The following is a 14,993-nucleotide window of genomic DNA, read 5'->3' as shown; positions in this document are numbered from 1 at the left end:
AAGGTGGGCAGCCCACCGTGTCACTAAAAATCAAGCGCCCTCACGGCGCCAACCGGTTCAAGGGAGGTGCCAAGCTGACCATATGGCCAAGCAGGCCGCGGCCAGAATTTTTTTGGGGGACCAGCAGCAAATAGTACGGATCCTCAGTCCGGCAGATGCCTAAGGGGAGGGGGGCTTCAGCTAGATTCTGAAGCTGTGCCAGGCAATGAACAAAAGAGAAAACATGTTTTTTAGCCACATAAGAACTCACCTGGAAATACATACTACTGACTTGGCTTTCACATAAAAGATGGGTACAACGACTGGTAAGTGTAGGGTCCACTGTACCTCCATGTGTTTGTATTATCTTTGAAAAGATTGAAAAAAAAAATATGTTAGAACGGTACAAAAAGGAGCAGTATAGAAGTTTTGGCCCCGTGTATCTTGTTTAAAATTTTTAGTGTAATTCAGCAATGAAGAGATTTGTTAGGTACTTTGTGCTATAGAATGACAATGCTCTGTCCATGACTCACCTGTTCTCCTGCGCTGTCAACCTGTCACATGCTCTCACATTATTAAAACAGGTTTAAGATACATAGTACTTTGAAAACCTAAAAGCCAAATCAGTAAGAGTTCAAGTGTACGTTAAATAGGGAGTGTAGCAATCTTTAACCACTTGCCGACTGCTCACTAGAGCTGTACTGCGGCAAAGTGGCTCTTGTAGGTCTGACGACATAGACCAACGTCGGCAGACCCTCCCCCTGTATTCAGTCACAGCGGGATTCGGGCCAGGGGAGGAGCAGCGGCGATCGCCGCTGCTCTTCCCCGATCGTCGGGGAATCGAGTGTGGAGATCCGCCCGCTTGTGTAAACACAAGTGGGCGGATCTCCAAAGTGACAGGCAGGGTCAGATTGCAGGGTTCAGCATAGCTGAACCCTCGATCTGTCCTTGTGTCACACAGTCACCTCCCCCCACACACGTCAGTAAGCAGCAGGCAAACATTAACCCCTCCCTCTCCAATAAAATTAACCCCTTCACTGCCAGTGTCATTTTTACAGTAACAGTTTATTTCTATAGCACTGATTACTGCAGTAATGTCACTGGTACCCCCAAAAGTGTCAAAAATTTCAGTCAGGGGTCCGATCTGTCCGCCGCAATGTCGCAGTCCTGCAAAAATCGCAGATCACCGCCATTACTCGTTAAAAAAAAAACACCAAAAATGACAGAAATCTTTCCCTTAGTTAGTAAACGCAATAACTTTTGCGCAAACCAATCAAAATACGCTTATTGTGATTTTTTTTTACCAAACATAGGTAGCAGAAAACAAATTGGCCAAAAATTTTAAAAAATTTAGATTTTTACATTTTTTTTTGGGGGGGGGGGGGGGGGATTTCATATAAAAAAAAAAATGTGAAAAATATTTTTTCAAAATTTACGCTCTTTTTTTGTTTATAGCGCAAAAAGTAAAAATCGCACAGGTGATCATATACCACCAAAAGAAAGCTCTGTTTGTGGAAAAAAAAAGACGTCAATTTCATTTGGGTACGGCATCGCACGACCACGCAATTGTCAGTTAAATTCGCACAGCGCCGAATCGCAAAAAGTGGCCCAGACGTAAGACAGCAAAATCCTCCGGTGGTAAAGTGGTTAAGAGGGTAATAGGAATCCCCTCACATAACTTAAGAGCCAAGAACTAAACGCAAACAAAAACCAAACAAACATACTCTTTTCCATGTTGCAAGTAGCTGCTTATCAGACATCTGTTCAGGGTAGTCAGCGATGGAAAACACACAGCCAGCCAAAAAGTAGTCTTCAGGAACTAAGAGAGAAGGTAAGAGGAAAAGACAATATTTGCAAGGTTAAAAAAATCCCACCTTACCACTTCTATTTGTAAAACCCATAATCTTGCAATCAAACAAATTTAAAAAATTCTTTATGTAGTGCTCACTCTTTATAAAAGGTACAGTGGTAGTCTCACAAATTGGAGTACCTACCTTACACAGTGTAATTGACACTATCATCAAATAAAGGACACTTGCATGGAAATACATTTTGCCACAAATTTTTTGGGCTCCCAGCCATGGAGTTCTGTTGGATATTAGGAGCATTTACACCCTTAAAAAATTTGTACACACGATCAGATTATCGGATAAATTTTTGTCCATTTTTGTTCCATGGTAGTCTTATATCGAAAGTGAAGATGTTACTTTCATATGAAAATTCTCGTACGACAGCATTCAACTTCAGAAGTGATGCAATGGGTTGAATTGTTTTGTATGTTTTCTTTCATTTCCGAGCATGTGTAGTCTTGCTATTTCGAAAAAAAAAAAAAAACCTCACCAGGCTTTCTGTGATTTGCTGTGGTGTCGAGTGAGTGAACCCGTTTTCAGTATGCAGGAAGGCAGATGCTCGACAGGACCCAGAAGACCACAGTGCTCACTGTAGTAAAGCCACCTACTATAGAGATTATTAGCTTTAACATCGGATCCTCAGGTTATGAGGTATGCATATTTGCATTAGTCCAAGCAAGACCAATGTTTAAAAAAAAAAAGGAGTAGGTTTCACTTTTTTGAGAAAAAAAAAAACTATTTGTGCAAGAACTTCCTGTAAAATCCTTTTCTCTGAAGTTAATCGTCAGACACAGCTCTTCCTATTCATAGACTCATAGGTTATGCTCCTCCTTCTAGGGATAGGCACTAGGCAGAAAAAAACTTGTCCATGCCTATGGGGGCTGTCCCAGCAGGCATAACCCTTCAGGCTCTGCTATTCTCAAACAGTTTGGTTGCAAGCAGTGTTAGAAAAAAAAACATAACTCAGAAATAGAGGGGCAGGTGTTGCGTCTGCCGATGAACTTCAGAGAAAAGGATTTTACAAAAATCCAGTTTTCTCCATCATTCACCGTCAAGATGCAACTCTTCCTATTCATAGACTCATAGGGATGTCCCAAAGCAGTATATCATGAGGGGTGGGAATAAGACAAAACAAAACTGAATTCACCAATGGCCAAAGCAGCCAGCCAGGTAAAATAGAGCTCAACCAGGAACAACTGGAGCTCACCCGGAAACAAACAATGGAACCTTCAAAGTGAAACAAAAGGAATTCTCTTTTAAACTGCAGCCTGCAAAACTTTGCGGCCAAAAGAAGCATCCGCAGATGCCAACACATCTACCTTGTAAGTGCTTGTAGTTCCTCTGGATCTTGGTCCTCAGGAACTAACCAGTTAAAATAAAAAAATAAAAATTTCCTATAAGACCGAAATGCCAGCAGGGAGCTAGGTCCTATCCCTAACACTAGGCAGAACAAAACCGTTTTGAGAATAGCAGAGCCTGAGGGGTTATGCCTGCTGGGACAGCCCCGATAGGTATATACAAGTTTTTTTCCGCCTAGTGTACCCTAGAAGGAGGAACATAACCCTACGAGTCTATGAATAGGAAGAGCTACGTCTGTCGAACGATAGAAAATTCCTTTTGGGGGGGATCAATGAATATTGCAGGGTTTTAACAAACTTTGTGGCCGATTTCTACTTGTTTCGGCAGTAAAAGTAAAAAAGTTAGCTGTTCCACTTTGTCTTTTTGATACTGAATGGGAGTGACTAATACATTTAAATCAGGTGGTAAACATTTAATGGTTGAAAAGTCGTCTTTATGCCTTTATAAGTGATTAAGCCTTAGGTAGCATGTCACCAAAAACCACATTTTCATTGTAGGGAATGCAAAAACCCCGACATGTATCTTCGTGCAATGGTTCTTCACACAAACAGAAAATAACATTTCTGGGGGTGTTCTGTCCACCAACGTTGTAGAGAACATCTTCAGGTTGCCATGCTGCATTAAATTTTATAGAAATTAAAATGCTGCAGTTTGAAAAGGGAAGGTCATTTTTATTATCAAACTGCTATACAGTTTTCATAGCAGTTGTATAAGCTTTATGAAAGTGAAACTAAAGGCAAAAGCTTTTTATTTTCTTCTTTTTGGACAGAGTTAAGCTGGATATACACTGTAGACTATACAGCTTTTGTTGTTCGATTTCCTTTAGATTTACCTTCACTTATGTAGTTCAGGTCGATGCCATACAAATTGAAAGTGTTTAGGTTTGACCTCATATTATATGGTTTTGGTAAATATAAAAGGAAAAAACCTAAAGAGAATTGTATAGTGTGTATCCAGCTTAAGGGAGGGTTAGAACTAGGAGATGCACCGAAATTTTGGCGGCCAAAACATATCGGCCGAATTTGGAGTTATTGGCATTTTGCCGATAAAAGAAAAAGGCGCTGAAAACGTGTGATTGATGTGTTCTTGCTGCTTTTTCAATCCATTTCAATGGGAGGTGCATTTTTTTTTTTTTTTTTTTTTTAACTGACAGAAAATGCAGAAAGTAGGATTTTTAACACCACAAACGGAAGCGCAGCAGACCAGTGTGAGGACATGCATAGAATTTAGAGGGGATACATTTTTCTTGGCGCTAAAGGTGCCCATAATAGCCGACAAATTCATAATTATTTAACTTCATGCTGTTAATTAAAAAGTCGAATAAATGTGTTTTTTTTTTTTTTTTTTTTTTTTTTTAACTGTCGGTTTTGGTTGTCGGCCAAGTGCAACCTGCATTTTCGGTACCAAAATTTATATTCTGTGCACCTCAGTTTTTGCCATTTGTACCCCCTTGGGGAGATTTCCTTTCACTTCCTGTCTCATAGCCACAAGACAAGTGAGGGAATCCCAGGGTGTCACCTGAACTAATGTTCTCATTGGAGAATTTCCCGTCTACTGTTCTGGTGTCATCTCAAAATTTGGGATTTTCTTTTCCTTTCCATGAGAACGGTAAACTGGACAAATAAGAGGGTGAATCTCCCTAATGAGGGGGAAACTCGGCTAAAAAACCTGACAGGTATTCTAATCGCTCTCTAAATATATATATAAAAAAAAAGCACTCTTTAGTTATTAATTTTTTTTTAATATTTGCTACATTTTATTTTCCACGAAAGTGGAGTTACCCTTTAAGTATGCAATTTGAATCCTACCTAGCGTTCAGCTTTAACTGAGAGATCACTTAGCATTGCAAGTGACAAAATGTTTGCTTTTGTCTACAGCAGACTGAAGACAATTTCCCTGGTAGATTTCTTTCTGCATTGGAGAAACACACAGGGAAAATGAAGTCATCAGTCTGCTGCAGGACTACACCTAGGCAGCTAGCAGACACTTGCTGAAGCTAAAAAGACAGTTTTTTTTTTTTCAAATGATAAAAAGGTAAAAATCTAAAATGTTAAAAAACAGCACAAATGTACTGTATGAGAACATGATGGAATGTAATCAGATGCAATTCTAATACTGACAAATTGGCTTTAAGACAAGACAGAGTGTTGTGTAAAGTGCTTTAACACCATAAACAATTAGCAATTGATTGTCACTGTGATTTGTAATCTTAACTGCGATTTGTAATCTTCACCTCATGCATGCGCTGCTGACCAAGCAGAAACCCTCTTTTGCAAACATTTTAAAAATTGACAAGAAGAAAACATCTATTCAGTAAAATATCGGAGTTCACAATGAAGATAAAACCTGAAATTTTGCTATAAATAACCATGCTCAACTTACTTTCCAGAGATGGGTCGTGGCCGTGCAGCTGTTGAGTCTGGGGCGGTTGTTGACTAGTAGTTTGTGGCTGCACCTGCTGGGCCATCTGACCTAGTTGTTGCTGAGTTTGATTTTGGATTTGCCGTTGCTGTAACCGCTGTAGTTGCTGCTGCTGGATCTGCTGCTGAATCTGCTGGAGATTGTGTTTCTGTTGCTGAACTGCTTGGTTCTGAAGTGGAGGCTGCTGAAGAACTGCCTGTTGCATTGGAGGCTGCTGCAATGCAGCCTGCTGGGCTTGCTGCGGTTGGAGTGTTGTCTGCTGTATTTGTGATGTTTGCGACTGCTGCATTTGCTGCTGCTGTAAGTTTGCTTGCTGAATCTGTTGCTGTTGCTGCTGCTGTTGCAGCGTTTGTTGTTGAATTTGTTGCTGCAGTAGTGTTTGTTGTTGCATTTGCTGCTGTTTCATTTGCTGCTGTTGAAGCTGTAGAGATTGTTGCTGTAGCTGCTGTTGGGCAAGGGTCTGCTGTTGCAGCATTTGTGATGGGATCTGGTGTTGCTGATGGCCCTGTGTTTGAATTTGGTGTTGAAGCTGAATGTTATGCGGCTGAAGTTGATGCTGCTGAAGAGTCTGTGGTTGCATCTGATGCTGCTGTTGAAGTGTTTGTGGCTGTGCATGATGTTGCTGTTGTGACAGTGCTTGTATTTGATGCTGTGACTGAGTCTGGATTTGCTGTTGCTGCAAAGTCTGGGCCTGCAACTGATGCTGCTGTGCCTGAAGTCCCTGTGGTTGTATCTGCTGCTGAAGTGTTTGCGACTGAATCTGTTGCTGTTGTAGAGCTTGATTTTGAATTTGCTGCTGCTGTTGCAGTGTATGTGATGACATTTGCTGCTGTAAAGCATGGGGCTTGATCTGCTGCTGCTGCAAAGCATGCTGCTGTAATTGTTGCTTTTGCTGAAGAGTCAGATGCTGTATCTGCTGCATATTCTGCTGCTGAATCTGCTGCATGCTCTGTTGAAGATTCTGCTGCAAGACCTGACTCTGCTGTTGTTGCACACCTGGTGGGAGAGCCTGTTGAATGCTTGTTTGAAGGGTCTGTTGCTGAAGTGTTTGCTGTTGCTGCATGTTCTGCTGAAGTGTCTGTGGCTGCTGTATAGCTGGCTGCAGTGACTGTTGCTGCTGCTGTAGTGCCTGTTGCTGTGAAGGAGTCTGCTGACGCTGAAGGATCTGCTGTATATTCTGCTGTTGCAAGGTTTGCTGTAGAGACTGCTGCTGCTGCTGTTGTTGTTGAAGATGCTGCTGCTGTTGTAATTGTTGAAGCTGCTGCTGCAGAACATGCTGCTGCTGAAAGTGCTGCATTGTTGTTTGCTGCTGTGGGCGATGGAGCTGTTGCTGAGAAAATTGCAGCTGAGTAAAGTGATGCTGTTGGTTCACTTGTGAAAACTGATGTTGTGGGAAACCTTGCTGAGTTACTTGTTGAAGCTGCTGTTGCTGCTGCAGTTGCATAAGCTGTTGAGGCTGAAGTTGTACCAGAGGATGATGCTGTTGTTGCGGTTGGGTTTGATGGGATTGTTGTTGTAACAAATGTTGTTGCGCTTCTGGCGTTAGGGATTTTACTTGACTGAACAACATTGTGTTTGGATGCCCTTGCTGCGGATGGTTACCTTGTTGCTCTAAACTTTTAGTAGAGGCCGACAGGGTTTGTAAAATCTATATGAGAATATACAAGATAAAAACACCTGAGACCAAAGCTGTGAAAATTCCTTATTTTATTACAACAGCAAACAGACCTGCTACACACATTTCCCCCATATTTAAAGGATATGTTCACCTTTTGGAAAATATTACACCTGTTTTTAGGGTGGAACATGTAACATGGTCCTGCAGCCACTCCCCTCCCTGTGACGGCAAGCCATGGATCTTGGACTTTGTGAACTTATCCTTTAAAGCCAAAAAACAAGCAAAAACAGCCCCTAACAGAGTAAAAACACTACCTGTACAGAGAATCCATAGATCAGCACAAACATGGCTCCAGAATTGGTTTAGGTTTATAGGTTGGAAGACAATCCGTATTCAGTCTTTGCATAAATCACTGCAGTCAATATTGCAGAAGCTTTTTTTTTTTAATTATTATTATATTAATGTTATTCTATCCAGATCTTGCGAGGATTCCTTTCACTAGTGTTCCTCTCACTATTTTTCTTCTTCAAAATGTCAAGATGCTTTATTGCTTTTTCAAAACAGAAAAAAAGCAAGCTAAAGCATAAACAAACTTGACGAAGGTGTGGTTTTCTCAGTTGAGAATGCCATAATCCCTAACCTAAGTCCCCGTTCACATTAAGGCGACCTGTGAGGCGACCTGGTCGCCTCACAGTTCGCCTCCCATAGGGAAGCTGCGGACCCGTTCTAATAGGAGCAACACAAGTCGCTCCGACTTAGAAAAAGGGTCCGGAGCCGGAGCTTCTTTGGGGCGACCAGGAGGCGACCGCCATAGACTTCAATGTTATGAAGTCCGTGGCGGCCGCTCCGAGGTCGCGGTGCGAAGTAGTGTCGCTTGTATGTGAACGGGGCCTAACAGGACGGCTCACTGTAAGAGCTGCAACTAATCAATTTTGTTTAGGAAACAAAAAGATTTTGGGCTTATTAGATACTATTTGGGGGGGGGGGGTAAAGAATGGGACAAGCATACTGCTTGCCCCCATTTTTTAAATATATATAAAAAAATCTGCTTCAAGTTAACTACTTCTGGCCTGTTCATTAAGGGGGCAAATCCTTCTGGCTCAGAACTTGTTAAACACCCCCTAGCATTTATAGCCACAACCATCTTGAGTATGGGCAGAGGATTTTTGTTGCATTTATCTGTTCTTCATGCATGCAGATAGGATGTGCTTAGCTGGGAAAACCCCTACTTCCCCTTCTGAAGGCTCCAAGGATGTATGTCATTTGTCTAGGCCAGAAATTAGGAAGTAACTGTACAAAAAGTTTAAAACCAGTAACTAGAATATACTTTCCTATCTATTTACTAATGCTAGCAGATCTCTCCACTCTCCCTGATCTCATCAAGGGAATCAGCTTAAATCTCTTCAATCGACTCTCCATAGCTTCATCTGGGCAGGCAACAAAAAAAAAAAATAAGTTAAGCTGATAAAAACCCTTTTTTTTTTTGCCTGCCTAGATGAAGCTTTGAGAGTCGATTTTAGAGATTTAAGCGCATTCCCTTGATGAGATCAGGAAGAGTGGAGAGATCTTCCCTAATTGGACCTCATGTGTAGAGAGTAGGGGATCGCAAGCAAGCCGTTTGGCTGGGGAACTAACAAGCCACTCCTGGTGTGATTGAAACCAAAGGCAGGAGGAGTGAATGAGTGAGCTCACAGTACCAGGAATATGGAGATGGATTAACATATGCCAGCAAACTGCCGTATTCTGGTAAGAGGCTAATCTATAAATTATTGTTTGAAAGAGTCATTGGCGAATGTCATTTTCTTCAACACCAGTCAGTCATTGAAAATATCCGGAAACCGATTGGATAAAGAATTTTTTGCTCAGATAGAAGTGCCCGCATGAAGGACTAAAGCCCCGTACACACGTACCGATCGTCGGCGAACGATCGGCCGTCTTTTGTCCCCGGGCTGTCGGTGTCTGTTGAAAAGTGCAAAGACAGCACAAGAATTTTGTCCGCCGACTACAGCCGACTGCAGAAGTGATGTCATGTAATGGTTAACTTTCCCTGTGTTTTTTCTTTTCTGAGCATGCCCAGTCTTGCAAATCTGCGGTCTGTCGGCCGAATTCTGTACTGACTGGCGAACAATCGGCCGTTCTGGTGTCGGCATACAAAAATTTTAATGCTTGCATGACAGATTCTTGTCGGCTGTCGGAGGCATCATACTAACAAGCGTACAATCGGCAGATCGGTCGGCCGACGCTTGTCTGTCGACGATCGGTACGTGTGTACGGGCCTTAAGACAGCATGAAGGACTAAGACATTTTTTAGCACCTAAAATGCTCATCTGCACCCAAGAATTATTTGGAGCTAGATGCTAGCTTAAAATATAGCGTATTATGATACGGTTACTTGAGCGGATATTGAGAGACTGGTGTCCATTGTCACACAAGTAAAAGAATCAGCAATGCACATGCTTTGCTTTATTTTTTATTTTCACTTAACATTCACGTTGTTAAATTGTTGCAATTTTTGGTATATTGCACCTACTGATACAATAGTAGAATTCCCAGAATTCCCAGAAAGTGTTCACTTTCACCGCACTCAGATTTGAATGGGAATTAGCACCTAGAGAGTGTCTTACTTTATCAATTAAGACAAGGGACATTAACCACCCATTTTTTCCTTTCAGAAAGCGCACCAATATCAGTACATTTAAATGTATGTTAATGAGAACTGGATTTAGCCTGTCCTTGGTCTTTTCATTTGGACAGATCACACTATACTTGCCGAGAAATACTTGCAGTCAGCCAAGACACCTTCTCATAAGACATCTAAAGCTCCATGTACACTAGTGTTTTTGCCAAAGCTCCTAAACTCAACTCCATAACAGCCTATGTGTCCATGTACACATAGTCTTCTAGCAGTGTTTAGAAGCTGCTGTGGTTAGGGGAGCTTCAACGTCCCTCTTCAGAATGCGGAAGAATCGCATTCAGGATAGGAACGTTTGGACCGCGGAAAACCGCAGCAAAACCATGGCACAATTTTTCTGCGCCCACAGTACATCATGGTCAATTGTGCATGAAGCCTAAAAGGATAAGAAATCTGGGGAAAAAAACCCTTATTGTTTAAACGGGAACATATTGCGGGATTCTCTCAAATAGGACAACTACTTGAAAGAGTTTTTCCACTTTTGCAAAGTCACAAGTATTACTTTGATCCTCTCTGTTTTAGGTCCCTGTTCAGTACAGTGTGTGTTTTCCTAACATTATAAAACTTCTCACATACCCGTTAAAAGGAAGCAGATCATTTGATTAACTTGTCTCTAGCAGGTAGGCCATAGATTGATAGAAATTTGGCTGGCTCTTCCTGAACTTCGACCCATCTATGGCCAGCTTAAGAGCGGCCACGCTGTTACTGTTAACCTTCACCATCACAGGGACGAGTTCTCAAACGCTGAGCTCAGAGCTACAGCATCAGGGAGAGAAAGCAAATGCAAAGGGTTTTGAATCCGGTTGTGAACAGTAACAGCTAAACCTCTCTTAGCAATATTTTGGGAGTTTTCCAGTCAGACTTCATGAGGTATGTAAATGCTATGATATAGATATCAAGGGTATTCACTTTTGGTCATAGCTGCCAGCGTGTTTTTATCTACAGATGTCCCTTATCTGCACAGGCAGTTTTTTTGATAAAAGGTGAACTAACCTGTTAAATGCTGAGCAATGAGAAGTCAGAAACTGGTTGCGCCTCTATGTTGCTCTGCCTCTGAAAGTTTACCTTTAAGCACTAAACAACACCAAAGTTATCTTGTATGCAAACCTGCCTATAATGTGTTTTACATTTGGTGCACCTTTTACACCTCATAGAGCACATTTCTGCAGAAAGCAAGTAGAAAAATGCAGAACTACACAACTAGTTACACAACAAAAAAAATATAACCTTAGACTATTTAAATGCTAATCACAAGTGCTCAGAATTAACATACAAAAACTCGTAATGAAAAAAAAAAAAAAAAAGGATACTTACATGCGCTACATTTGAGGGTCTATTGATTTGCTGTATCTCTGCACTGTTTGTAATGTTTCTAAGTGTTCTCACTGCCGGACTTCTGAAAGGCATCATGTCTGGTCTTTCAGAACTCGCAGTTCCAGTGATGGACGTGAGCAAATTACTTCGAGCTTCAGGTGGCAAAATGTTCCCTGGTACAGGTGGCACATTCGCGCACAAATTAATCAGTCCTGAATCTTTTCCCTGGGGTAGCCTTCGTTTTGCAGTTGACACCTGGGGAACTTCTGCTGGAGTCCAGTTTAGGTTTCTGTCCTGCTTTTCAGGAGAGGAATCATCAGAGTCATCAAACATCAGCTCCTCTTTAACTTTCTCTGTGCCACTACGTTTTGGTGAACATTCTTGGTTGGGTGTAGGAGATTGCTCCCGTGAGGTCATTGGACTAGATTTTGAAGAATATCTATCCTCATCTGCACTGGCGTTTTGGGAGTCCTGATCGTATATCTCTTCCTCCTCCTCTTCATCCTCCTCCTCTTCCTCCTCCTCATAGATTATAAGACGTGGGTGATAAGGTGCTTCATCTTTCCTGGTCTTCTCAGATATTGAATCCAAAACCCAGTCCGGAGCAACTATTTTAATGTTTTCTCTCTGATAAGCATATTCATACTTGGTCTACAGATACAAATAAGTAAATCAGACAAGGGCCTACATAAACCACAGCTCGAAAAAAAAAAGAAAAGCAGAGAAACAGCAGAACAAAAAAGTTAAATAAATGTACATCAGCCCCAATAAGACATGATTTTATTTATAGCATCCACTATTGTCAATTTACTTGGAATCCTTTTAGTTCCTATAAAAAAACGGTATATTCTACAGCTACCCTGCTAGCTAAATCCCTTTAGTTGTCTCTTAATCTTATGAATCTGAGAAAGCATAATGCAAGCCAATGATCTTCATGGTTCAGTAATTATCTAAGCTCACTACAGTATTTCCTTAAAGTGGATGTAAACCCTCAAAAATACCCAGTGAACAGCCTCAGATGATATGTAGAGAGATTTGTTTCAACTCGGTTTAAGTTTTACTTATATACGTGCGGTCTACAACTTTCTATTCTGTTTAGAAAGTGCACTTCTTGATAGAATATTCAATTCCAGATTCCCCTGTGGGTGTGGATTCTAGACATACACTGAGAAAGCTGATTGGAGGAAAGGCATATGCCCCTCTCCACATGGGCAGAAACATGAAGCGCTGTGCTGTGAATAGACCAGCTCTCTGCTAATTTATAGCACCCACCCCGACAAAAAATTCAGGCTGGTTTTATCTCAGTTGACTGAGAACTTGTCAGAAGTGATCATGCAGATACCAGAAGAATGGAGAAGGTGAAAGCCACGGGACTTAGGGTTTTGGAGAGAGATAAGTATACACTACAGATAGATGTGCCCAGGTCAAATTGCATGAATGGGGTTTACATCCACTTTAAAATAAGAGCCCATCTATAAAAGGACTATATAAAGCATGCTGGGTACTTTTGGTGGACTTCTTGACTTTAGCACATTTGCAATGATTTCTGGATAACAGTAGAAGTAATATTGATTAATTTATAACCCAAGTGATGCTCTTGTTAACGTATGGCTAAAATTCAGATTAACAAACAAACACAGTATGTACAACATAATAACTTCCAATTACTTCAAGTTAAAAATTATTACACAAACCCTCAATTTTTACACACTGAAATAGTTTGCAAGGCACTTACCCCTTTTGGTTCAGGAACAATTAAATGAGTGCACTTTTTGTTGAGGCTTAGCTGACAGTCACCACCATAAAAAGTAATAAGAGCCCAAAGAGCATTTCGGTCGTCAGGTGATATCTAAATGAAGTATAATGGAGATTGGTGCAAAGCTTTCACATGAAGATAGCAAAAGACAACAAAAGATTTTTTTAGCGTGTTGCAGTTCATTACACAATTTGAAAAGACAACAAAAGCTGACAACTAGTGCGACACACAAGGTAAAGGTGATACTAATGAACCATTGCAGACAAGGTAGAGGAGATAAAAACAAAAATTACCAACTTATTTTGCTTGGAAAAACCCCCTGGAGATAAACCTAAGCTAACAGGGCTTGATACAGATGTAGCTAGCTTTAAAAAAGTAATAAAGCCTATATCAGGGATCCTCAAACTAAAGCCCTACAGCTGTTGCATAACTACACATCCCAACGAGGCATTGTAAAAAACTCTGACATTCACAGACATGGCTAGGCATGATGGAAATTTTAGTTCTTGAACAACTGGAGGGCCATAGTTTGAAGTCTCCTAGCCTTTATGACTGACCTGGATGCAATGGTTCTAGGCAATGCTGTGCGAACATAATTCAGCCCCTCCATTTCTTCCTTAATAGGTTATGTTCACTACTCTCCCACGCTAACTGTTATTCATCCTCTATACTACAAAACCAAAATGTATCTTCAATATCAGGTTTTTTTTAATCAAGCACATAATAAGCAGAGAACACTGCTACCTAATCTTTCCTAATAATATACACCTATTAAATTATAATTACAACATTTTTAACTGAAACACACTCATTTATCCCTTAACCACTTGCCGACTGCTCACAGTATATTTACTGCGGCAGTCAGCCCCTCACAGGCAGAGCGACGTAGTACTACATCACTAGCCTGTGAGGGCTCTGGGGAGCGAGCGCGCGCCGCCGGAGGCACGGTCACGGACCCCCCCCCCCCGCGTGTGTGACCGGCGGACCCGATGTCCACCGGTCACTCGGCGATCGTCGGTGGAGAGGGAGAAAGGCAGGCGGCTGATGTAAACAAGCCGCCTGTCATTCTCCCCGGTTTAGGAATAGTGATTATACGGTTCTACTATGTAGGACTGTTGATCATTGTTCCTACACCTCAAGCCACAGCCAATCACAGTTAGAATCACGCCCCTAGGGATACACATAACCCCTCCCTCTCAAAAAAAGTTAACCGCTTCACTGCCAGTGTAATTTTACAGTAACAGTGCATATTTATAGCACTGATTACTGTAGAAATGTCACTGGTAACCCCAAAAGTGTCAAAAATGTCAGTCAAGGGTCCGATCTGTCCGCCGCAATGTCGCAGTACCGCAAAAAAAAAAAAAAAAAAAAAATAGCACAGGTGATCAAATATCACCAAAAGAAAGCTCTGTTTGTGGGAAAAAAAGGACGTCAAATTCGTTTAGGTACAGCGTCGCACGACCGCACAATTGTCCGTTAAAGTCACGCAGTGCCGAATCGCAAAATAGGCCCTGGTCGGAATGGGGGGTAAAATCTTCCGGGGCTTAAGTGGTTAAAGTAGAACTACAAGGTGTGTCTAAAAAATTCAGTGAATGGTTCACTAATTCAAAGGCAACATGGGCCAGGTGCAACAGAGATGCATGAAATGTTGGTGCAAATGTACAGGACAGAAGCCGTGAGCAGAAAATGTGTTTACGACTGGTTCAAACGCTTTCTCAACCGGAAGGAAATGACTGAGGATGAGCCACGTTCGGGACGGCCGTCAACAAGCAGAACCCCAGATATGATTGAGGGAGTGCAACAAAAGCTGGCAAGAGATCAGCGACTGACTCTACGATTGATGGAGGAATTGGGCATTTGCATGGACACGATGCGCACCATCGTCTGCAAAGATTTGGGTAAATGGAAGGTCTGTTCCCAGTTTGTGCCACACAAGCTGACAGAGGAACAGAAAGCAAAATTAATGGAAACCTCTGGAGATTTCATTACTATGAGTGACCAGGA

General features: G+C 41.6%; 1 protein-coding gene across 1 annotated transcript in view; it reads right to left on the bottom strand.

Moving 5' to 3' along the window:
* The window catches only part of PAXIP1 (PAX interacting protein 1), a gene marked incomplete at its 3' end in the record, with an annotated part of 68,941 nt that overhangs the window by 26,465 nt on the left and 27,483 nt on the right, over positions 1–14,993 (bottom strand). Inside the window, exons 5-9 of the mRNA XM_082258900.1 lie at positions 12,969–13,082; positions 11,234–11,884; positions 5,571–7,257; positions 1,704–1,798; positions 251–346 (exon numbers count right to left, since the gene is read on the bottom strand). Coding sequence (XP_082115026.1) covers positions 251–346; positions 1,704–1,798; positions 5,571–7,257; positions 11,234–11,884; positions 12,969–13,082 — 2,643 coding nt within the window. The remainder of the gene's footprint in view (positions 1–250; positions 347–1,703; positions 1,799–5,570; positions 7,258–11,233; positions 11,885–12,968; positions 13,083–14,993) is intronic.

This window comes from Pelophylax lessonae (genome assembly GCF_965119305.1).
Source record: "Pelophylax lessonae genome assembly, chromosome: 5".
NCBI classification, from domain to species: Eukaryota; Metazoa; Chordata; class Amphibia; order Anura; family Ranidae; genus Pelophylax; species Pelophylax lessonae.
Note: the sequence above shows the minus strand (reverse complement) of the source record. Positions and strands in the feature narration are given on the sequence as shown.